The sequence below is a fragment of the Pleurodeles waltl genome, chromosome 5, assembly GCF_031143425.1.
Source record: "Pleurodeles waltl isolate 20211129_DDA chromosome 5, aPleWal1.hap1.20221129, whole genome shotgun sequence".
NCBI lineage: Eukaryota > Metazoa > Chordata > Amphibia > Caudata > Salamandridae > Pleurodeles > Pleurodeles waltl.
Genome location: NC_090444.1, coordinates 896,538,170 through 896,563,986, shown reverse-complemented (window position 1 = coordinate 896,563,986; position 25,817 = coordinate 896,538,170). Strand labels below are relative to the sequence as shown.

Genomic DNA, 25,817 nt, shown 5'->3' with positions numbered 1-25,817 from the left:
AAAAACACCTCCTGACCCCTCCCCAACTGGTCCATTTTAGAAAAAGGTAACCATATAGACACCCCCCCATCACCTACCTGAACATTGCTGTAAAGAAGTCCCTCTTTGCCCTTCACCCCTAAAAGCTCCGAACCACGAAAAGCACCATGAAACAACCATGACTTACAGAGGGAAAATAAACCTACCTCCCAATCCGAAAAGCATATACTCCCCAACGCCCCAATAAAGCCCTCAAAAGATTAAGTGTGAAAGGATGCCTACGATCGCACCTCACCCCCCCCACCCTAGCCCATCCCGCTAAAATCCTCCTACATAACTCCCCGTCTACATGATCATACCCCCAAAAATACTTACCGTAAAAAGAAACACCCGATAACTTACCTGATATAGTAACTGCCGCCAACCCACTCTCAATCTGCTGCATTACAAAATTCACTGCATCTTCTTGCCTGAAATAAAGCATGTCGTCCCCTCCCGAACGCCTTACCGCACCCGAATCCCAAAACTCCAACCATGCTTGCCAATAAGCCCTTCTTGTTGACGGAGCTATAGACTGTTGAACCAGCTCTAGAATCCTCAGTCTCCTAGGGCCCATAACTCTGGCGGAATAGCCGTCTTCAACACGTCTGCTCCCGGCGCCAGACCACGGAATCTCTGCCACTGAAATCGAGATAACGCATCAGCTATGTCATTCTTAACACCGGGCACATGACGAGCCTTGAACAAAATGTTGAACTTCATACAATTCAGCAGAAATATCCTCAACAACTTAAGAACCTTTACATCCTTTGCCTTCTGATAATTCACCAAATGTACTACAGACTGGTTGCCACATTGAAAACCACTTTTTTGTTAGCCAGAAATCTGCCCCAAACTGCCAAGGCTACAACCAAAGGAAAAAATTCCAAAAATGCAATGCTAAACTTTGCCCGCTTCCAACTCACCGGCCATGCCTCCGCCGCCCAATGACCATCCCAAAACAGACCAAACCCATGCGCACCAGACGCATCGGAAAAAATCTGAATTTGCCAAAACCAATCCTCGTCATCCACCAACATCGTCACGCCGTTAAAATCCTTCAGAAATTCAATCCACATCTTCAAATCCTCCTTTATACCCGCCCGCAGACGAATATGATGGTGCTGCAAAAAGGCACCCCGCATTGCGAAACCAAGCCTGCAGCAGAATGCCCTGCCAACCCTGACCACTTTACAAGCAAAGTTTAAATGACCCAGCAACGATTGCGCCTGCCGCAATTCCAACTTGGGCCGCTTTATTGCATCCTCTAACAAAGAAATCAATTTTTGCACCTTATTCCGAGGCAGCCTCACTTCCATTTTTTCAGAATCCAATTCGATGCCCAAAAAACTGAGACAAGTCGCAGGCCCTTCAGTTTTATCTCTCGCCAAGGGTACACCCATCAAACGTTCAAAATCCCGTAGAGCTGTGCCGCAATCACCCGACCCGGCGGCACCCACAAATAAAAAGTCATCCAAATAATGGGTCACCAAACCAGCACCTCCGAGAAACACAAAAACCCATTCCAAAAATGAGCTAAACATCTCAAACAAACTACATGACACCGAACACCCCATGGGCAGCATCCTGTCAACGTAAATGGCATCCTCAAATTGCATGCCTAACAATGAAAAATCATCCGGGTGAACTGGCAATAGCCTGAACGCCGACTCCACATCAGATTTAGCCATCTCCGCGCCCCTACCACACCCCCGAACCAATGCAATAGCTTCATCTATTGAAGAATAATGCCCCATCGAATCTTCTCCTGCAATGAAATCATTAACCGAGGCCCCCGCGGGCCAGGACAAATGATGTATCAATCTAAACTCGCCTGCCTGCTTCTTGGGGACCACCCCCAAAGGAGAAATGGTCAAATTTGCCAAAGGCCAAGCTAAAAAGGGGCCCACAATCCTGCCCAAATCCACCTCCTTCTTCAATTTCGTTCTCACCACCTCAGGATGCTCCCTCGCTGACCTCAAATTATTGGCCCATCTTCTCAACCTCGGGCCCTGGTAGCGCAACCTAAAACCTTCTGAAAAACCACAAAACAAAACCTTGGCCTCTTCCTCAAGTGTATAAAATTGTAACCAGTAAGCAACTGTCTCAAAATTAATAGGAGTAGGGCTCTTTTCCCGTAACATGTTGTTGTGCAGAACCTCTACCTCTATCAACGCCTCTGGCCTGCGGCCCATGCCAGGTCCACTGAAAACCACAGAGACACTGGAAAACTGGGTGCTTTCCCCCACAGTTGGAGCAATCATGCCTGAACTTGCACTGCTGTCTATTACAGGTGCCACTGTTGTAAGACCAGCATGCCCCATTCGCCTGAAACTGCCCTCGGTGCCCAAAACCCACCCCAAATTGGGTGGGACGCCCCTGAAAGGGCTTATACTGCACAGGTAGCCCACTCGCCGTATGAGTTGTGGGTGTCTTCCTCGCCGTCCTCAACCATTGCATCCACAATTCCTGATCAATTTCACCCCACATCTTAGAAGAGTCCATAGCCTTCCTTGCCCTAAACTCCTCATCATGCCTAAACCAGCCAAAACCTCCAAAATCCATTTGAGCTCTACGCACTAGATCCATATACTTCATCAATGCCACACAAGAATCCTGATGCTTCTCACAATAGACGCTGGCATAAATCAAGAAAGCTGACATCCAGTTCTCAATCGTAGTAGGAACTCTAGGTCTCCTAGCTAGTTACCATTCCTCTTCTTTTGAGCCTTCTTTTGCCTGAAACTCCCGATGAAGCAACTTAAAAACGTCCACAAATTCACCCTTCCAAATCTTCTCTTTCAAACTCAGAGTGAGATGCGCCCCCAAAGGCATTGACACTCCCATATATGGTAACCCTTTAGACTTGACGCTTCCTCCGATGCCCTCCCCACCCATGTGCTTACACCCCGCCTTTGCTCCATCACCCTCTTCTGCCTTATTTGATGACCCTTCAGACCCAACGCTTACCTCCAACTTACCGGCCTCTGTGACCACGTTCGCTTGAATTGAATCGTCCACCTTACGACTTATTTCGTTATCACCCGTAACATTCATTGCCCTTGAACATCCAGAAGCCCCACGACTAAAATTCCCACCCTGTGGTACCACAAAACCACCCAACCCTTCCTCACCTCTTGGAAAGCCGCTTGCCGACAATACATGTGACCACTCTGGCACCTGGCCGCCCTGGACCACACCAGGCGCTTCTCTCTGAATTCTATCACGCTGCTTGGAAGGAACTTGGAATTCCAAATCTTCGTCGTAATCAAGCAGATCGTCTCCCCAATCATCCCAACCACCCCCAGCGCCCTGGCTAGTAGATGGCTGAGGGTTGTGAACTCTGACTGCATCCCTCGAAGTCAGGCGGACCGCTCCGGATCGCGCCCTCCCTTCCGGCCGGTGTGCTGAAGGCGCTCGGACCTTCACCGGTGTGCTCCGGTCACCAACCATCCGCCCAGATGGCCGATAAACCGCCTTCACCCCCTGCCCGCCCGAAGCAGGAGGCGTGTCACACCCAGAGGGTCCCTCACCAAAATTCTCCTGCATAAAATCTAGCTGAACAATTGCCCTGTCCCCTGAAGCGGACCCAGAACCGGAGGTCTCACCACAGACCTTACCACTCAATACACGCCCACTAGTATCCACAATCTCAACCTGCTCACCCAACTTAAAAACCTAATTGTCAAAATGCCATGACTGGACCTTATGTAACATAGGACTAAACACCCCAGGAAACTTTTGCCTCACTCTACCCACCCCTTCACTCCTATTACCAACAAAAACATCAAAAAGTTGGTCCCCAACCTCTTCCTGACACCTCAATTCACCTTCCTCCTCATCCGATATAATTACCACCTCGTCTTCTTCAATCAAAACGGGCGCGGCCATCTTGTCGGCCGTTCCTAACTGTCTTTCCTCTAAAGCTTGGGTATTGGACCAATCAGACACCAAGGGGGCGGCCATCTTGGGCGCGCCTCCCAAGGCTCTTTCCTCTGAGGAACAGCTCTCGCGTTCCCCGCCTGTTTCTACAGGCGGTAGGGCCCTCTGGAGCTTCCGAGCCGATCGCGCATGCGTGAAAACGGCCTGCGCCCCCATGCGCCCCTGAATGCGCACCGCACCTGCTGGGGCCGCCCCCCTACCCCCAGCAGCCACGCGCCTGGATAATGATGCTCCCTGCCTACGGGGAAAGCGGCAACCACCTCGCCGCTTCCCCGCAACACCTGCAACTGGACACGGCATCACGGAAAGCGGCTCCACGTCGCTCTGAGGTGAGCGCGCCACTTTCCTTCCCCCCACGCTTTTCAACTTAAACTTTTTACTGTGTTTTACCGGCGAAGTACACGCCGCCACTGCATCTGACACACCCTCAGCTGACAATCTTTTAGGACGTTTAATCCCAACCCACGCTTGCTCCAAAACTCCTTCCCTCAGTAAATCCTCTCTACCCTCATCATGCAGCACCTTAAGCGCCTGAACTACCCTATTAGGTTCCATGCTACCCAAAAACAAAGGCTAAGCAGACAGTGAAAATCTTTGTGGGGCCCTGTTAGGGGCCCTGTTAGGGGACCCCTGCACTGCCCATGCCAGTGGCATGGGCAGTGCAGGGGCCCCCAGGGGCCCCACGACACCCGTTCCCGCCATCCTGTTCCTGGCGGTAAAAACCGCCAGGAACAGGCTGGCGGGAAGGGGGTCGGAATCCCCATGGCGGCGCTGCAAGCAGCGCCGCCATGGCGGATTCCCTGGGCCAGGGGAAAACCGTTGGGAAACTGCCAGTTCCCCTTTTCTGACCGCAGCTTAACCGCCGCGGTCAGAATGGCCCTGGAAGCACCGCCAGCCTGTTGGCGGTGCTTCCGTGGTCCCCGGCCCTGGCGGTTTAAAACCGCCAGGGTCGGAATGACCACCAAAGTGTCCCACTCTCCAAAACCCAGATAAATACAGAGATCTACTGAAGGGCGTAGATGAAAAGCTAGAAGCATAACAGTACATTGGTGCTATTCACAGGGGAAATACAAAACTGCACCTGTCTAAGTGCATTAAAGGCAGGGGGTGGTCGGGTGGGGGTGGAATGATTTAGGACAAGGTGTGGGTGCAGACTTGGGCAGTCACGAGGGTTGACGCCTTCTATCAGTGGGTGCCAGTCCAGGATCCCTATCCAAGCTCAGGCCACTGTATCTCCTTGGCAGTTGCCAGCCTTGCGTGCATCCAGAAATGCAGTCCATACCTGAGTCAACGTCTCCATTCTGTCTTGAAGTCTATAGATAAGTTGTTCATGAATCGCAGTTGCGTGCATTTCTATCAGCTATTTAGAGTGGGTTGGTCTCTGGGGAGAGCACCAGTGGCACAAGATTCAAATTTGTGCTGCAGTGAGAGCAGTCGACAGCAAGCTCTTCTCTGGGTTAGTCAGCGTGGGCAGATCGAGTTTTGTAATAGCACCCTCCTCTAAATAATCTGTGTGCAGCCAATCCTGCCATATAGCGCATTAATGGGTCCGGAGGGGTTGGAAGTGCAGGTGGTGCACTATCAGGTTGTAGAAACCCAAGACCACTCCTTTGAAAAGGCTCCAATGTTTCAGGTATTGAACAATGGGGGAATCAAGGAGAACGGATGGCGGGATCCCAGTATGTTGCAGAATGCATGCTTCTGCTGTAAGTATTGCCATTCTTGCGTCAGGGAGAGGTGCATTTCTTGGAGAAGGGCAAGATCTGCCCATTTGGAGGCCACATAGGAGAGTATCTTCTGTCTTTTGACATAGTGGGTCATCCCATTGTAATTGAGGGATATGACTCGCAGCAGGTGGGGCACAGGCGGGAGGATCAATGGTGTAGTGGGGCTGAGACCACTGGAAGTGGTCCCTGGAAGTGAGAAGAGTGTGGGCTGTGCAGCGACTGAGCAGGGTAGTGGAGAAAAGCTGATAGAAGGGGCAGGCAAGGGAAGAGTACTTCCTACCATTGACTTCCTGCCTCTTGTTCCCTTTCTTTTCTCTTTCTTGCTCTTCGTTAAATTCTGATGAAACAAAATCACAAACCTTCAAAAATGAGTGCTGCTGTTGCCAACTCGAACACAACCAGCGGACTCATGAAAATGAGCTAGTTTACAATTCTTTCTAGCAGGTTAAGTCAAAGGGAGTTTCAATTTGGTGGACAGAACAGAAATAGCTGAACCAAAAAAGGCTTGGGGGTGGAAACCAGTAAGGCATTACTTCATGTGATGCTACTCTTCATCTTATCTGGGCTATCTGTGAGTTAGCAGTTACTAAGTAATTTGGCTTCCTTTATGGTAGTCCCTGATCTAGTCTAGATATTGATTAGCAAAGTCAATCAAGTGCTAGTCTCAGATGCAACGATTCAGGTACTAGCTGGGAGGCATTGCTTTGGGAATGACATGTTCCCTTCTGGGAAGGTGGTGGTCGGGATCCATGAGCAGTCTGACTTCCGGCCCTTGCATATCTCCTTCCATGCTGCTGTTCTGGACAGCCAACAGGAAGAGCAGGAAGGGCTGACGGTAGCTGTCACTGGTGAACTGGGATTGCTGCAGTAATGGGACAGAGTGCAACGACTTGGGGATGATGGCACCATACTACACAGTGGAACATGAGGCCCACTGAGGCAGAACGGAAGCTGAGGATGCATACTTGTGGAGCCAACAGCAGCAGTAAATTACTTGCGCAGACTCCATGTCACCAGGGCAGGCAGAAGCCGCCTCTTCTGAGAGAAGTGATAACAGTCTGCATAGGCAAAGTAAAGCAGGAGCTTGCCCTGTGTAGCTCCTTTACTTGCCTCTGTACCTCACCCCCATCATCCTTTTCCCGTGTAAAGGATGCTTCTCTACCCACCTGACCTGGCTGATGGGAGACGCATAACATAATACCATGGTCTGCTCACACCATAGCCTCCAGCAGAAGCAGGCAGTGCCGGCCTGTGGACTAGCATCACCTATGGCAAAAATGTGTATACCCGCCTTACACTGCACAAAGGGAGTGAGCTCAGCGAGTGACCCCATTGCTTTCAAATATATTGAGAGCTCACCTCCAAGCAGTGTTGACTGGTGATCTTATAAAGTGCTGAGAAATAAATATTGGTCCTGAATTAGACCAAGCAAGAAAGCATAGCAGGCAAGCCTGATTTCAGTGCAGGGTATGAGGATATAGCTCCCTTAAAATAGTTTTGAAAACATAAGCCAAATAGGGTTATGTTCAACTCTATTCTTAAAGAAAGTTGAAAAAACTCACCTTACTTACCTAATAACGATGGAAGGCTGTATTGGTATGGCAGATTGCCACTTATAACTTGGTGATCTCAAAAGGATGTCAGGGCGATTGTATAACATTCTGAACTGTTTTTACATCATTTCCACATTAAATAAAACTATTTATCTGATGCATGTCCAGCCTGTACAGTGTCCTGTCAATGGAATTTTTAGGAACTTTACTTGTTCTCAAGTTTCATGACAGGAGTGGTGTAGGTGATTTTTTTTCAAGTCAAAGCATGATGGCGCAAAACAAGTCAATTGTTTATTCTTTTAAACAAACTTGACCTACAACATTACTATCAGGAAACATGAGAAAGGCAATTTTCTGAAAACATCCAGTGATAAAGTTTTGACAATCGTGCACCAGGAAAATGTTCTAAGTAGATATCGAAATACTAGTAAAATACAACTAGTGAAAACCCCACTTAGTTCTTTCCTATGCACTGCTGAGGAAATTAATTTCTTATTTAATTCAGCTTTCCCGAGAAGAATGTTTTTTGTCTTGTGCTTTTGCATCAAACGATATTTATTTCTATAAATGCATATAAACAACAGCAGCACAAAAATATCGGTATTATGCTTGCAAAACCGAGATATTGTTTTCAGCGCACTGCTTCATTCATCTTGGGGAGCTACTGATTTTTTATGTTTAAATTAGATGGAGAATTGCTTAAACCAGCTGCCCAACTTAAAGAACCGATGAGCTTTTAAAATACAATATAGATATCAGACCATGTTTGTGAACATCTTCCCCCAACCTACTGCAAGCCTGCTCTATCCCTCAGGTCGACCAAAAAGCAAACTAGATCCCCATTACTATGCTGTCAAACAGAGATCTCTGTGCGCTAGTCCATGAGGCTTGTATTTCAAGCACACGGTGAACGGCAGCAAACAGCTTGCAGTCTGTCTCACATGCCATTGTCCTCCAACTTTACTCCTCATTTAGTTGAGGCCCAGTTTGTTAATCGACATGCAGGTCGCAGATCACTGGGCTGCTTATAGAACGCATGCAGCACGTGAGCAGTGAAAGCAGCTAAAGCAATGGGAAATAACATGCATTTAAAATGCTGCAGCGGCTAGTTGTAATGCAACGCACCACTGTAACATTTTAATTGCTTGTTTCAGCTACCTGTGGGCAGCGTGAGGGGGGCTGAAACCAGCCCCAATGCCAGGGATTCTCCTTTTTAAGCACAGCTGTCTGGTTTACTAAAGACATCCTGGGGACTTTCAGAAAGATGACCTAGGAACACATTCCTCACGTTGATTACCATTGGCTTTGTGGTCTGTAAGTGACACTCTCTGGCTTTCCATTTGCCAACTTTATTTTCTTTAGGCTCTGAGGCTCAGTTCATCCCTCCCGTTACCTAAACGTATTTTCTGTTTCCTTGCACAAACTCGCGTTCTGTTAACAGGGCTTTAAATCTTGTTCTAATCTCGTTACATCTGCTGTGCGTTCAAAAACTGAGGTCACATGCCAGGTGCTGTCTTCCAAGGGTGCTTGTTTACTTTTCTTTCTCTGACTTCAGAGTGACAGCATTATGAGACAATCTTGCTGGAGGTAGAAAGTATTTTTTCTAGCACACAACAATATTTAAATGAATGTGTAAGTATTTCAGAATATATCAGAATGATGAACACACAAAAGAAGCACATTTTTGGTTATTTCTTGAGTGTGTTGGACACAAATACTTTAATATGATCAGAATGAGTCATTAAACTAGGTGATTCAATTTCCGCACATTTTCTTCTGTATTGTGTATAGTTTAATTAGGAAAATTGTATGTCTGTACAAATGTAATGGTCATTTCAATTGAAAATGTGTTGTCTGTAATGGCAGTGTGATCCAACACACTCTAAATTGTGTGCCATGCACAGAGTTCTCCCCAATCCCGCTGAATTGATCCTTGTAACGTGAGCAGCTTTCCCCAACCTTCCTTTAATGTTTACTGGCATGAAAAGGGTTCTACCTAACCGAAACTGTACTATCATGCAACATTTGTTTCAATTGTTTCTAACCACAGCTCTTGCCCTCACAATTTTACTGCCATGCAAACCATTCACTGAGGCTCATTTTGTACTGTGTACTATTACGTTATACAGTTTAAGCCCTTCTGACACTCATTTGCATTTTGGGTCACCACAAGGAGTGTTTACAGCTGTTGTGTTGTTCTACATGTTGGCAGTGGGGTAATTCTTGGGGGCTAGAAAATGTAACCAGCATTCAGCTTCTTCAAACACATACTCCTTGTCTAGCCACTAGTCCAAGTATGGAAACTGAATATGAGATGCACAGGAGGGAACATAGAAAGATACATACAAATGCACAAGAGGAACCCTGCATCTGTTTAACCTGATTACTTTGCATGCAACCCCATGTTGCGCATGGCCTTTGGTCATGGGGGAGTTGGCCGCAGTTACCCAGTGCAGCCGAACCCCATGCTATAGGTCTGTGAGTGAGTGTGTGAGTGGCTGTATGGGCGTGTTACTTGGTGTATGAGTCTGCTGTGTGGGCATGCAAGTGTTTTTGTGGGTCTGAAAGTGGATGTGTGAGTGTGTAAGTGGATGCATGAGTGAGTAGCTGTGTAGGTCTGTGACTGGGTGTGATAGTGGTTTTGTGCGTCTGTGCATGGCTGTGTTAGTGGATGTATGAGTAGCTGTGTGGGCCTGTGAGTGGGTGTGCGAGTGGTTTTGTGGGTCTGTGAGTAGTTGTGTGAGGAGTCGTGTGGTTCTGTGACTGGGTGTTGTGTTGGTTTTGTTTGTCTTTGAGAGGGTGTGTTTGAGAGTGGATGTATGAGTGGCTGTGTGGAGCTGTGAGTGACTGCAAGTTGTTTTGTGGGACTGTGAGTGGGTGTGTGAGTGGCTGTGTGGGTCTGTGACTGTGTGTTGTAGTGTTTTGTGGGTCTGTGAGTGGGTGTGAGTGTGTATGGGTCTGTGAGCTGTGGTATTTTATTGTTTTTAATTGGGGTCTTGATCCACAACTTTGGTGCATTTCCGTTCAGTGGTTTGGGCTTAGTTGTGTCTAAAATCCCCATGGTAAATTGCATGGGGAAAACTTGTTTTGGGGACCCCCCCCTTCTTGATGTATCATCCCGAAACATTCCAGATGCCAGCTGAATTGGCCAGTATACTAGTTTTGAAAATTTGTCAATCGAGCCAAAGTGGCAAAACAAAAAAACACTTTTCCTATGGAAACTAGATCCTAACTATAACTACCCCCTGGCGTCTGCCAGTTGGTAATATATATATGTTTGAAATAACTCTAACTATAACAGCTGAATTTCTTAAAAAAATAAAATAAATGGTTACAGGGACGTTATTGTTAGGTTCAGATTTTACATGCATAAAACCATAGAAATTCAGATCTTAGAGTTATTTCAAGCAACTATAACTTTTACCCTAAGGTAACTATATCTTGCGCCCTCGCTATGAACAGTTTTCTCACCAGTAATTTCACAGTAAATGTTAGTGGTATTATCAGTTATGTCACAGAAGATGCCATGAGTGACGCAATATCTTGGGTAATTAGCAGTGATCAGCGAGGGCACGAGTTATAGTTACCTTAGGGCACGATTTATTGCCACTTGAAATAATTCTAACAATAATGTCTGAATTTGTGTGGTTTTGAGTGTGTAAAATCTGAATCTAACTATAATGTCCGTGTTACCTTTGTATTTTTTGTGAATTTCAGTTTTTTTAAATTCTATAACCTGCTGGTAACTTTTGTTTTTTTCAGTAAATTACAAGGATTTTTTAAATGTTAAATAAGATGCCTATTGCAATGCATGGTGGAGGGGGGTTGGGTGCAGAGGCTGGCTCCCTAATTTTCTTATTTGCTGCAGTATCCTCAGTAGAAAATCATTTCAGTTTTCCACTTCGATTCCATCAAGATGGCATTCAGATGTGGCACATTTGTGGCATAAATTCCGAATGTTAGCACTCTAGTTGCTCATTAGAACACCGTAAGCTGCTGATCAACAGAGAGTTAACTTGCAGTCTGCTGCTGGTGTTGAAAGTGAATGTTTCAGTTCGTATGTCAGAATTTTAATGACAGAAGAGAAGGATATTTGAGGAACTCACTTAAAACGTGTGCTAATTTTTCTTTCTACAGCACAAACCATAATTTCTATGACAAGATGAACCTCTCAATATGTTCCTTTCTAAATGAAATGTTTTACGTTTTGCTAGTTTTATTCAATCAAGATGGCATCAGGTGTGTATAAGTTAGAGCACTTTTTTGACCCCCCCCCCATTTTTCTCGTCCCCTGCTTGATGATCACCCCAAAACTTTTCATGCACAAGATTCTTGGGCACACCTTTTTGGGAAAATTTCATGAGATTCGTCAAACGACGCCAAAGATATAGCCAAGTCAAAAAACACTTTATCTATGGAAACTAGGTCCTAACTAGGACTATACTGGTGACCACTAAATATAAATATATATATGTGTATATATATATATATATATATATATATATATATATATATATATATATATATATATATATATATATACACACATACAAACATACATACACCCATCGTGTCGAAATGCCTCAAGGAACAGCCGCGGACACCAAACTCTCCAATTATCTTCTTTATTTGATGCAATTCATTCGTGCAATTGACTGCCGTAACACATATTGGTGACCTTGCTCGCACAACGTGCTGTGCCGTTTTCATTACATTATATACAAATTATGTGACTATAGTAACTGAAAAAAGACTGTTGACCCGTGTAACACAAAACACAAAAATAAAAATAAAACTTGTGAAATATTCAACATCCTCCGCTTAATTCAATGCGATTCCTAGACTGTTGATAATATCTCAGATGCATAGTAGGAATATCTATTAACCGTTCATTCTGAAATATTTATGATTCTGAGAAAAATAGATTTGTAATATGTACAGCTTAATTAATATTTTAATTTCAGAGGCGCTTCAAGTGGCCATGAAGGGCTGCTATATTGTACAAATGTACAACAAATAATACTGGTTTCTCTTTTTTTACAGCTTCCTTATGTTGTTTCAAGAGCAGTACACCTTAGCTTTCTCTTTGTTCGGGGCCTTATTACTATGATGGGTGCAAACAGTGCCTGCGGATTTCCATTTAGTATGGATGACTTGATGCCCTGGAAGGTGTTCGATGGGAAACTTTTTCATCAAAAATATCTACAGGCCCATAGAGGATGTTCCACGGAGGTGCTGTTAGAAGGCAATGTAAGTAAATATTTAAATGCTTAAAAACTCCTCTAATTATTTTTTAACATGCAACTTCAGTACTAACACCACTAAAATAAACTGTAAAGTGTCTCTACCCTATTGTTATCTGGGAAACATTCGGAACAACGGCGCCGGAACCACAACAATGTTGTTAATGCAAGCGGAACTACGCTTGCGTTAACAACGACTCCCTTTTTCTCTGCCTTAACTACGCATGTGCTGAACAACGCACATGCGTTGTTAAGGCAGAGAAAAAGGGAGAGTGCATCGGGGCGCGGTTAGGTAAGAGGGGCTGGTCCAGGGTTGGTGGGTAGTTTTTAGGGGTGGAGAGGTTTTTTTTTTTTTTTTTTTTTTAAGGGGGTGGGGTTAATTGGGGTAGTTGTTTTAAGGGGTTGGGCCAGGGTAGTTTGTTTTTTTAGGACAGGGGTGGTGGGGTCGGGGTAGTTTGTTTTTTAGGGTGGGGTAATTTTGTACTTAGGGGCAGGGGTAGGGGGGTCAGGGTAGTTTTGTTTTTAAGGGTGTGGGGTCAGGGTAATTTTGTTTTTAGGGGCGGGATGGGGTGGGGTAGTTTTGTGAGGGGCAGGGGTGGGAGTAGTTTTTATTTTAGGGTGGGTTGGGGGCAGTTGTTTTTAGGGCTGGTGAGGGGATGGAAGGTTTTAGGGCTTAGGGTGGGTGGGAGTGGGGTCAGGGTAATTTAGTTTTTAGGGGCGGGGTGGTTTTGTGAGGGTCGGGGTGGGAGTAGTTTTGATTTTAGGGCTGGTTGGGGGCAGTTGTTTTTAGGGCTGGTGAGGGGTTGGAAGGTTTTAGGGCTCAGGGTGGGTGGGAGATGTTAGGGAACTTTTGTCTTTAGTGGCAGGGGTTGGGTAGTGTTTTTAAGGGGGGGTGTGGTCGGGGTAGTTGTGGTTTTAGGGCGGCGGGTGGCATGCGAAAACCACGCATGCCGTTCCTCACATGCCTTTAGTAGGCATGCCTTTACAACGAAGTATCGTTGTAAAGGCATGAGTGGTAAAGGCATTTGTGGTAATAACGCGTTGTTCCGACCGCGTTGTTCAGGCATGTGTGGTTGGAGCATGCGTTGTTCCATCATACAACCTTGTTATCCATCCTTTAGCAATTCTTCTTGTAGGCGTTAAGGAAAATGTGTCAGTCCTTAACTCCCAAAACCATCTTAATAACGGTCACAAAATTCAAGCTAATATGTATTTATGATCACCTTCTAACAATAGATACTCACAAAGATTTTCCAGGGGACCTAATTTTGGTATGTGATGTGACCAAGGGCTGCACTCATGCCATCAGGGTGGCGGTCATGGTTGGGGGCGAGGGGTGGTTCAGGGGTGTGTAGGAGGTAGGTTTGTTTAGGAGAACCGACGCATATACATCTAGTGGCTGATTTGCACAACGTGAAACCAGAGTAATCCCAGTGTCCCCACGTTAACAAATTGTGTGATCCTAGGCAATTGTTTTTTTCTACTGTCCCTCCATTATCACATATAAGAGGACTCGAAGAACAGGACATCAGGATGCGCACTGTACGAAACTTTCTCCTGTGTTTGATTTAATAACCTATAATGTTGTTCATATATAATAGAAACCTAGGCCACCCAAGGAGTCACATAATAACTGACTCACTTCTTAGTTCATTATTGGCATTGTTGCCAGGGTGGGGAAACAATTAATCTTTCTACATCGTGTTTAAGAAATGATCACTTTAAGGGGAAAAAAAGTCTCAGTGCACTGATATAATATGATTTACTAAGGTGGAATGGTTCTGCAAGTTCATGAAATACACCTTTGAAATATGAAGAGACGTTATCATAGTTTTACACTTTTGCTGCAAGATGTCTTTAAAAATGAGTGTCCCTAATGTCACGTGGTGCAGGACAAGCTAGTTACATCAGTTTTTTTTCTTTCAGTAAACCTGTATTTAAACGCTAGCCTGTGTATTTTTCTAACGTGACACTCCAATGAGATTTTCAGTTAAAACATTAAATTGCGAAGCTGTTCGAAGGTGTAGGATGGACAAGTGAAATCATTTGAAATGTACAGGATTTTATAGATACTATGGGAAATGGTAGGATTACCAATGGCTTTTTAGACATTTTGTTGAAGAAATTGTGCTTAAACACCATATTGCAACCATATTTGAAAAAGCATCGGGGAAGGCAAATCTGTACTATTCCTCGGGAGGATCAGTGTTGCTTGGCACACCATGATGTACAGGAATATTGCCAGAGTCCCCTTTCATAGCCTTTGGATGGAATTCATCCATTTGCGGGCAGAGAAGTGACAACCAAGCCAGCCGTATTTCGAAAGTATCCACCAACGTGGTGGATGCATTGTAGACAGAAATGTTTGTTGGGCGACTGTGCTAGGCAGTCCTTGTTTTTGTAAAACTGCCAGAGCTTGAGTTTGTTTTATAAAAACAAAAAAGTAATGACTATGACATGCAAGACGTTTTCTCCCTGTGCATCAAGGCAGGTGATTGATTTCAGTGCCCAGGTCCACTATGCTCAACGAGCGTTCCTTGGGGGAGAGGGGTGAGGGGTGTGGTGATAGTTGTCCCACCATAGCATTGTCTGTTCAGTCGTCACTGTGTTCTGGTGAGCCTGTTTTGAATAGGGATGAAGTTTCATAATATCAGATTACAAATATTGTTCTACCAAAATTTGCAACCAGAATGCCATTTCCATAATATTGTGAGGGTAGGTATGCATAGGAAGTACATATCTTCAAGATGCATAGATATGGCTTTAAAAGCACCCAAAAGAAAGTGGAGTATGCAGATGGAAAAGTGCTGCGATTTCTGGAAATACCTGTATTAAGTGGCCTGGTAATTCCAAGAAACGCATGTTAGTCCCAGTTCTAGACCTCAAATTTGTAATCGCCTGTTTGATGGTGAAATGCAGAGCAGAAGCTATAGTACTGTGCCCAATGTTACCATTCCCTGTGTACTCAGAAACCCGTAATGTGCTTGTAAATTGTCAATCAAAAGTACTGTGTTGCCAGAGAAATCAAAGGACACAGCTCAAATGACACTATGGGCCTGATTCTAACTTTGGAGGACGGTGTTAAACCGTCCCAAAAGTGGCGGATATACCACCTACCCTATTACGAGTTCCATAGGATATAATGGACTCGTAATACGGTAGGTGGTATATCCACCACTTTTGGGACGGTTTAACACCGTCCTCCAAAGTTAGAATCAGGCCCTATGTCCTAAAATGTTTGTTAGTTATGAGATATTTCTTTGGTTTGTTTAAAGATTTTCTTCTTTTTGTCTGTTGTATTCTTCTCGTATACTAGCAGATAGACAACCACATTGCATGTACAGCGGGCCTATTCATAAGGTTAACTCTACAAGTGTAGATTTACTACTAATACATTTACTCTTACACTTTTGATTAACATTTCTACTTTAGGCTTTTCACCACGAAATGCAAGTGTAAAGTTACTCAGAAGTGTGGATTTGCATGTCTAGGAGGGAAGTGCAACCATCCACAAAAGAGTAAGCCCATTGTATTCTTTTTTTTTTTAAATATATTTTTATTGTTATCTCAACCAACAAACGATGCAAGAAAAAAATACAAACAGTTGCAATTTCCATTGTGCTCCGGGGAGGGGGTAATACAAATTTCTTTGTTTGCTACACTTGCTATACCCCTGCAGTGTCCACACCCTCTGTGCACGCGCGGCTAAAGAGGAGCTCATGCGCCCACAGGGTGCAGGATTGAGGGGGTGATGTGTCATTGGAGCACAAGTTTAGCATAATATGCGATAAACGAAACAAAACATAATGAAAAAAAAAAGGGAATGAAGTGCAATTAACCAAGAAAGTGTGAAAGAAGAGTAAGGGGGCCAGAGTAGGGTAGGGCTGGAACGAGGGCGCGCGGGGGGGAAGGGGAAACCCGGGGAGGTCCGGGGAGGGGGGGTGGGGCAGAGGGGCGAAGCAAGCCTCTCCTGATCCAATGCCCCCGCCCCAACACCCCGCCCGAGCAGTCCCGGACCCCGAGACAGGAGCGAGTCGGGGCGAGCCAGAGGAGCACACCCCTGGGGGGGAGAGGAGGAATAAGAAGGAAGGGTGGAATTCAGGTGTGGGGGACAATGTGACATCAGTCCACTCGGCTAGAGTGTTTATTACTTCGTTCCATGCATGTCGGATAGGTGGACAGTCCCATGTCATATGAAAGAAAGTGGCCTCTGTAGTGCCACATCTAGGACAAGTCTGGGGAGAGTGAGGGAACATTTGTGGTATGCGATGAGGTGATAGGTATGTTTGGTGTAAGTAATTGAACTGAGTGTAGTGGAAGCGAGGGTTACGTGATACTGCGTGGATCATTTCCATGGCCTGGTCCATGCGTTTTGCATGAGTGATTCTGATAGCACATTATCCCATCTGCTTTTAGCATGTTCCTGTCTATGTTCAACGTGAGAGGATAGGATACTGTACGTTCTTGATACTTTTAGTGGGGTACGTATATTATCTAAAAGGTCGTGGAGTACGGGGGACACTATTGGTTCCGAATTGCCGCACTTCCAGTGAGAACACATCACATGACTTACAGCTCCATAAATTATAAAACTCCCTTGTCCCAGGTTATATTTGTCGGCGAGCGTTTCATGTGTTAGGAGCTGACTCTCGTTATATATGTCGCCAATTGCTTGTATGCCCTTATCGTGCCATGTGTGTAAGCCAATCGTGGTTGCTATTTTGGCGAGTTTTGGTAAGGCCAATAGTGGGATCTTTGGGGAATAGAGCGGGTTTTTATCCCCCGCTAGTGCATATCGACCCCAAACTGCAAGCGCTGTGTCCAACAGAATATTCTGTGATTTTTTTAGGCGAACACGAAGCCCATTGTATTCTCAAACTGAACTTCTAAGGTTACCACAGCCAAAAAGGACCCACAACCGTAGTATAGAAAATAGTTTTTAAAATTCAAAAAAGGCTGTTAAAGTGTGTTAAACATGCTTTATATTTAGATGTTTTTTAAAAGCGAATTCATTCTTATTGATGTTTTAGTTATTTGAAATAATTTAATTTAATTTAACATAATTTCCTATGGGGCTTTATTTTCAATCTCTACCTCCATTATTTTCTATAGGAGAGTGTTGCACTACCAGTGGTTGGCCAGAATTTGAAAGCAGGAAACCTAAATGAAATTTGGAATGAATAATGTGATAACCGCCTTGAATACTTTCCCAGGAATAAGGAATAATTGTATTCTTAGGTGCTTGGGAACCGAATTTTCCAATTCCTGCACTGCTGTAAGTATCTCGCACAGGGCAAAAGCAAGGCAGGAAAAACGTTTTCTAGTCTGCCTCGCACCCACCCTGTGACCTTTCAAAGCATGCCCAGTACCAGCAACCTGGATGAAGTCAGCAGGGAGTACATAGAAAAATGTCCACACTGATTCTCCTAGAATGCAGCAGTCAGGAAGCCAGAAGTTCAACCTTTGTTGCACACCATTTAAAATGATAAGCAGCCAAAATGTTGGTCTTTTTATTCCTCAGCCCTTACACCTCCCTTTGCCTTGCACCTTGCCTTCCTTTGGAGCTAGAGTACACTCTGCGCACAGACAGAATTAGGAATAAAGAAGCATGACAGACCGCTGGCAGAAAGGAGTCAGCTCTATCTAGGTTCTTATTGTACATGAAAAAACATTGCACTCAATTGAATGAAATAGAAAACATATTTTTGCCTAGGGTCATACAGTTTGGTCAAGCAGGGATTGATCCCAAGTTCTCTACTTTCACATTGTGAAATTCTGACAATAGATGGGTGTGGTAAATTAGGATTTTGATTTGTTTGGGGGGGGCCCTCTCAAGCAACAATTACAGTCATTGACAGGGTGAATCACAGAGGTCACCAAATTACCCTGTTCTTAACACCGTGGTAGCTTGGCACAAAAGCAGTCAGGATTAACTTAGAGGCACCATGTAAGATCTCTATGCAGCACATACACAGTAATAAAGTGAAAACACAATACAAGAAAAATCCCAAGCAAATGTAGAAAAATAGATTACAAGTTAATATATAATTTGAGACAACAAAAATTAAATTAGTACAAACAAAGACATACCTTTTCAACGATTTAGATAAGTATAGTCCCTAAAAGCACACAGCGCCACTTGCGGTCCTCTGGTCGTGTTAGACTGGGGGAAAGTCACAAGTTCAGGCTGACCAGAATAGAATGCAGGCCGGATTAATGGACTAGGTTAGCGCTGCTGAAAAAGTTCCCTTCTCAAATTCTGGCTCAGAGGGTCAGCGGGCTTTCACTGTTGTAGCGCGAAGTGCAGATCTTGCATTGCGGTTGCCACTTGCGGTTGCTGTATCATGAAGAATCTATTTCACTGAGCTTTGCTTTGGTGGGCAGTGCAGGTGGTGAGATCTGGTGCAAATGGGCCTGTTCATGGGTGTGAAGGGCCCAAAACTCCAGAATTTCTCCAGAGGAAACTTCAGAGGAGTGCACTCTGATGCAAACAAAAGGCCCAGGACCTGGGAAGGTGACTCTTGGGGATCAGGGACTCACTCTTCCAAAGGCCAGCAGTGCTTTAGCTGGTCTAGTGCAGCAGGTCAGCTGGGCACTAGCAGGGAGGCCTCTGGAGCTTGGTATGTCCCTGTAACTGTGAACAGGAGGTCAGTTTGCGAGTTTGGGACAAATTGAACTTCAAGGTGCTCGGGAATAGAGTTACCACTTCAAAAGGCATTGGGTAGCAAGGGTAAACAAACATGATTTGTTTTCAACAGTGAAAATAACAAAGGAAATGAAGTGAGAGAGAAAAAACAGACGGAAAGAATGAACGTGAAAAGAAAATGGACAACAGAAACAAGAAAAAGTAGAGAAAAATGTGCAGGATGAGGGCAATGAAATGAATTGAAAAAGAGAACAAAGACAATTGGAATAGAAATTACAGATAACAGGAAGTACAGTAATGCTTGTACTGCACACTGCAACGAGTGCCGTTGCCCTCCTAGTGCTGAGGCCAGAGGAATGGCAGAAAAGCACATCCTGCTCTACATGCACACCCAATCTCTGGAACATGATACACCTTTGTGACTTAACAGAACACATCCAAACCATCAGCCTCAGATGGCATGCCTTTAACCTAGCCATAGAAACTGGAGTGAATGTATAGGGAGAGAAAACCAACTTGAGCATTGAATTGAGGCATTTCACAAGGAGATGGATGTACTAAATGTTCATTAAACAGACTGATACCAAAGAGCTGGAAACAATCAACTTTTCATAATGTGGCCCACCTCGTGCACAGAAGTACTCTTTTTTAGGTGGATCTACATGGGGTAACAAGCAATGATAAAGGAACAAAAAAGTACCTCAACTCGAGTGCAAGTGCAAGCAGCGGAAGGACACTAATAGGGCATTATATAATTTGAATTCATGCTATGGGAGGTCTATAACAAAATACACATTTTTTTAAAACATTAGCACAATCACGACCCATACATTACAAAGGTTGAAGTAAAAAAAATTATTAAAAGACCTCGCACAAAGTAGAACAAGCTCCCACGAGCCTAAAGGAACACTTGAAAATATAATACAAAATGTTCCTGACATTAAGTAGACTTGTAGCCAAAACTAACATAGCCTTAACTAGAAAAGCAACCACAGAAATCTCTTCTGCTCCAAAAAGGTTCTAAAACGTAAATATTTCCAACAACTAACCAAGATTGTCACAGTAACACGTGGATTATGCACGCACGTTAAAATTGTGCCCTTCACCATTCACACAAATCCATCCAGTGCCCAGAGAATACCACAACACATACTGTTGTTCTGCATACTTTTACCAAAGTGTAACATACTACTAACTGACATAAAATCCATGTCTAACAATTATCATACTAAAAAAAATATCATCAACTTTGCGCAGGCAGTCATTTCTACCATTTTACAAATATACCCAAGTACAGCTATGAAGGGGTGTTAATGTCATTTTAACCAAAGAATATGGAGGCACCAGCAAAAAATCATCACTGAGTGTTGAATACTTAAACAAACCCTAGGAAGTTAAAAAATGAATTGCACTAGCATATGTACCACTAACTGAGGTAGCAATAAACTACAACCTACAAATAGAATCACTTTACTACCAAAAACATGAAGATAAATTAATTTCTTTATGGACTATTCTGCAGATACTTGGCTTGGTGTAGATGCTAACCTGAGTATCATAGACTGTAGTGGAACATCTGTGACAGCACCATGGTACAACAAACAAAAACAAACATGCAGTGAAACATTGGTACAATTTCATCCAAGGGACAGTAAGACAAAGCCACCCTACAAATACCCTAAAACAACTCTGAATAGACCAATCTGTCACCCAACCGAAACGTAAAATAGCAAAATAGTTAAACAAATACATGAAATATTACAATGCATAGCCCAAATATTTGCTAACAATCAAGCCCCATTATACCTAGACACCACTGCAAGAACATGACTCTAAAAACTCAAAATTAACAAACTAAGTATAAAATAAAACTCTGATAAAAAATATGGATTTGAAATGTATTTACTTACAAATGCTATTAGAAGTATGTGTATTAGTGAGGCAAAAATATATACTTAACTTTAGGCAAAATCCAACCAGACTGAAAGGAAAGAAAGTGCTTAAATAACTATTGACAAATTTGTTAATAGACATTAAACCACAAATATACATTTTAAAATCACGAAAAGTGATGCAATGCAAAGAACTGAAAAATAAATACAGTGTATAACACAGTATAAAACAATATAATCACACAGACATCCTTAAAATACATGAATATAAAAAAATTAAATATAACTTATGTTTTTGAGGCTGAAGTCAATAAACTCAAAATAATCCACAAAAATAGACGAACCAATCCCCCCAAAAATCAGAAATGCCAACAATAAAGTAAAATGTCCAGTACAAAAATCATAATCCATGTAAAATGTGAAAAATAAATTATACAAAAACACTACAACAATACCAAAAAAAAAAAAATATTGGTTAATAAATATCCAATTTGTTTTCCTTTAAACAAAATAAAAATATATCATAAAAGAGGAAAATCTCTGAGCCTCACAAAGCAACTGAAAAATAACACAAAACCCACTCACACAACACAAATAATCCCATAAACATCACACATTAAATAATATCAATTCTAAAAACAATACTTATAATACAGTTCATAGAAATATTACCTTAAAATATACGTAATACAATAAGGGCCTACCACACTAGACTACCACAACTAAAATGGCAACCTAACATTTAACCACAAAATACTTACATTAACTAAACTAACTCTAAACACATCTCCAGTTACAAATCCCCCAAAAGAAACTTAAATTGGTTTTACCTGATTTGGAGACAAGGAACAGGGAACCGCAATCACATTAAAGCTCGAACAACCGAAAGTGAGGTAGATAAGCCGAAAAATAAAGCAGGATACAAAATGGCTGATAAATTAGTATTAAACACACGTATGTGCTTTCTGTAGAAGTAGTTGAGGAACTGAAAGGTGAAGGTTGAAGCACAAATATTGCATTCTGTAGTGGCAGCTGTTAAAATATTATTTATTCAAATATAATAACCCTCTTCTTCCCTTCTACTTTATACGTGTGTGTATAGACTACTCTGTTGCATGCCTGCCTGCCTTAAGTTTAATTTGTAACCATATCCCTGCAACTTTATATTACTTATCAATTTCATCAACAATTTGCTTCTCACATAACCTCCACTAAGGATCAAACCAACTCATTAATGTACTTTAAAGAAACTGGACTAAATGCATGGGATTGTTTGCATCCGAGAGAAAGACGAATCCCAATAACAACTGAACTAAACACTAACTATGAGTTAAAGCACCTTAAAGCCCTTCAGCACCTCATCTCGGGGTACTTAGAGCTATATAAATGTGTAATAAATTGGATTATTAGTTGCTAGGGGTGAGCCCAACTCAAGTAATAAACACAGTCCTTATCAGGGTGCACCACAAAAGTGGCAAAACAAATCTAGGCTTCACCGTCTGGTGACTTGGCACTAAAGCCTTCAGGCTTAACTGTGTAATGTGTAAAGTATTTATGTAGCACTCTAACATGAAAAAAGTGAATACACAACACAAGAAAAATCCAGAAACAATTTAGAAAAATAGAGTACATTTTTATAAATAGAATGCCACCAAAACCATAGAATCCAATAAGTAGCAACAGAGTTATGAGTTAAAATAAAAGCACAAAGCTCCAATTGTGATTATCTGGTTGCACTGAACTGGGTCAAAGTCAAAAGTCCAGGCCTAACTCGGTGTAGCATGAGGTGTACACTGGGACTTGGTTAATCTTGGCAGAAGTTTCCTTTCGAACTCCAGTTCCACATGAGGAGCCTCCGTTGGTGCTTTGTGCTGGTGGGGAACCAAGAAGAGGTGATGGTTGTCGCAAAGAGCTGGTTGTCGGTTGAGGTTTGACATTGAGGAGACCGTTCGTTGGCATGAAGAGCTAGCTACTGATCAGAGTCTTACCTTGACTAGAAATGGGTGGATGTTCATTTCTGTCAGAAAGAGGTGAATTCCAGGTGAAGTCTGGAATCTGAAGCCAGGGAGGCAGTCGGATGCAGGTCCTGTGTCGGCCTCATTGTAGTCCTCTTGCGGAAATGGAAATATACCAAAGTTTACAGACAAAATATTTTTTTATATTTTGGTAAAACACCAGATTGCACACTATCACATATCTAAATATGACCGACTACAAACTAGGTCAAGCTTTAACTTTTATTATAGCCCACATAAAACTCAATACTTGAACAGTACCGGTGCACATTGTCCTTCATGCAGATTAGATGGTGCAGATGGATCCAGTTATTTGCTAAATATTCTGCATTGCATATTTACTGTCATAATATTGCTACATCTTTATCAACTCATGGGCAGAATTGTCATTCTAGATGAAGGAAGTATATATAGTGATGTCACAAGTATAGAGAACCTTTTCTCTTCAATGTAAGGTGATTAAATACTAGTCAAAGTCAGATCCTCTTGGTTATTTTTTATCAGAATACTTTTAATGTCTGTCTTTGTTGGGGTTCTTCTAACACAGTATGTGGGGTTTAGGCATTGAAGGCGTAGACTTTATGAACTTCAACCAAGATATTTGTTGGGAGTACTTAATGATGTAATGTTGAAACTAAATTTAATTTTTGCACTTTAATTCCTTTCTTCTACTTCCTCTATGAAAACTGCTTTTACAATGCTGGGCACCTGCAGTATGATTGACTATATTTTAGATTTTAAAAACATAAATGGTATTATTTTTTTCATTAGGTCCAATTTTATGAGTTACACCAATCCATTGATATTTACTATAGCTACAGGGGGCAGGTCGCCACAAACACTAACAAGGTCAGCCGCACTTGAAGCAAATAAAAACAATGGTGTCTTAGCAAAATGGTGCTTGATCAATCGTGCATGGCTTGTATCATTTTTATAAAACAGAACTGGGGAGGACCCCCTCCAACATAAAAGACATCAGAAGGCCCAGCTGGGGCCGGTGAGGGGACCTGAATCGCCCCCCTGTGTGGTGCGAAGCCCCTGCAGTGGGCCCACCTGACCCTAAGAGGGCAGGTGCCACATGAGGGGCTCCGACACGGCAGGCCCCGAGACTTCAGGAGAAAACGAGGAAGGTTTCCCCTGGCATAGAGTTGCTGGTAGGAGGCCTGGCCGGGGCCGAGATGGAGACCAGATAGTCGCAAAGTAACGGCGCAATGTATCCGCGTTGGCGGCCTTGCTGTTGCAAAGCCCATGATTGCTGGGGCAGAGGCGGACGCTGGAAGGGGCCTGCGGGCCCGGCGACCGACGGAGATAGCCTGGTCCTTGGCGGGGCCGCGTCACTGCCTGGCCTGCCTTGGCAAGTGCAGCGTGGCGTGTTCCCGGGCCAGGCGGGCCTGAGGAGGCGACATGGAGGACCCTCGGCCCTCTCAGTTGGCCCCAGAGGCAGCGGTGACCAGGTGAGGGCCAGACTGGCAATAGTGGCATGAGGGGATCTTAAGAGGGAGGGAGGGAGGGCTGCCTGCTGACACCCTCTCCCCCTCCCACGGGAGGTGGAGGGGTGGCCGAGGACAGACTTGGCATGCGGCGCCCTGGCAGAGGTCATCAAGGTGAAGATTAGGGCCAGGGACCTAGAGCTCCGGCATCTGGCGCCCTCTTACTTTCTAATGCAGAGGCCCGAGCACCCCTCTCGAGGGGGAGACGTGTGACCAGCCATTGGCTGCAACAGGCAGCAACAGCCCCCGCAGGCCAAGATCACAATGGACCAATATATGCTCCCTGCCCCGCCGGCAGTGGGGGGAGAGGCTGGAGCAGTTGGCTCGTCCGACGGGGGGCGGCCCCCCGCCCAGATCTCAAAGCAGTCCTTAAGGTGTGATCCAGAACTTGAGAATGGCCATGGAGCATATGGTGGATGAGCTGCGGCTAGAACTCTCGCTGACCTGCCAGGACCTACGAGGGGTGATCGAAGCAGAAAAGCATATCTCAACAGCAGAAGACGACCTGGCACTCTTAAATGCCAAGTTTCAACCCTCACAACATCAGTGGGGGACCTTCAAGAAAGGGTGGAGGATGCAGAGAACCCCGCTCTGTGCAATAACTTGCAGCTGGTGGGCCTACCAGAGGCCCTGGAAGCATCTGACCTGGCAGTAGCACTTGAGGAGTGGTTCTGCAAATGGATGCCGGTGTGAAAGCTGCCCTCCAACTTTGTCATAGAGTGTGCACATTGTTCATTGCCGCCCCGGCCACCGGTCGGCGCACCTCCCCGGCCACCGGTCGGCGCACCTCCCCGTCCTGTGATACTACGGATCCAGAACTTCAAGGACATGATCCTGCAGGAGGCTAGGACCCTGGCAGACCTACGACACCAAAACTCTAAGGTTATGATTTTTCTGGACTACTCCAGGGCAGTGCAGCAGAAGCACAGATTCTTTAAAGCGGTTAAAAAGAAACTTTGTATGTTAAACCTCCGCTACATGCTACTTTTCCCCACCCGCCTCAAAGTGATGTTCCAATCCAATACCTACTTCTTTGATACTCCGGAGCAGGCTTGGGACTGGGCAGCAGAAAACCAAGACCTGGGATCGGTGATGGGGGAGAAGCGAAGCCGGCGACGGAGTGCCCCGGAAGGACTCCCATCCTGGAGCGGGTGAGCAAGAAGCGTCCCAGATCACTGCAGGCCCAGTCAGCGGTAGGGGCTCTGCGAGGGAGCACCCAGGCTCACACAGCTCACAACCTGCAGGATTGATTGCATCACCAGGGATAAGCCCAACCTCCCAGGAGTGAGCT

General features: G+C 44.3%; 1 protein-coding gene across 1 annotated transcript in view; it reads left to right on the top strand.

Moving 5' to 3' along the window:
- FAM120B (family with sequence similarity 120 member B) overlaps positions 1–25,817 on the top strand; it is a 1,000,164-nt gene that overhangs the window by 727,859 nt on the left and 246,488 nt on the right. Inside the window, exon 7 of the mRNA XM_069235018.1 lies at positions 12,284–12,490. Within this exon, the coding sequence (XP_069091119.1) occupies positions 12,284–12,490 (207 nt within the window). The remainder of the gene's footprint in view (positions 1–12,283; positions 12,491–25,817) is intronic.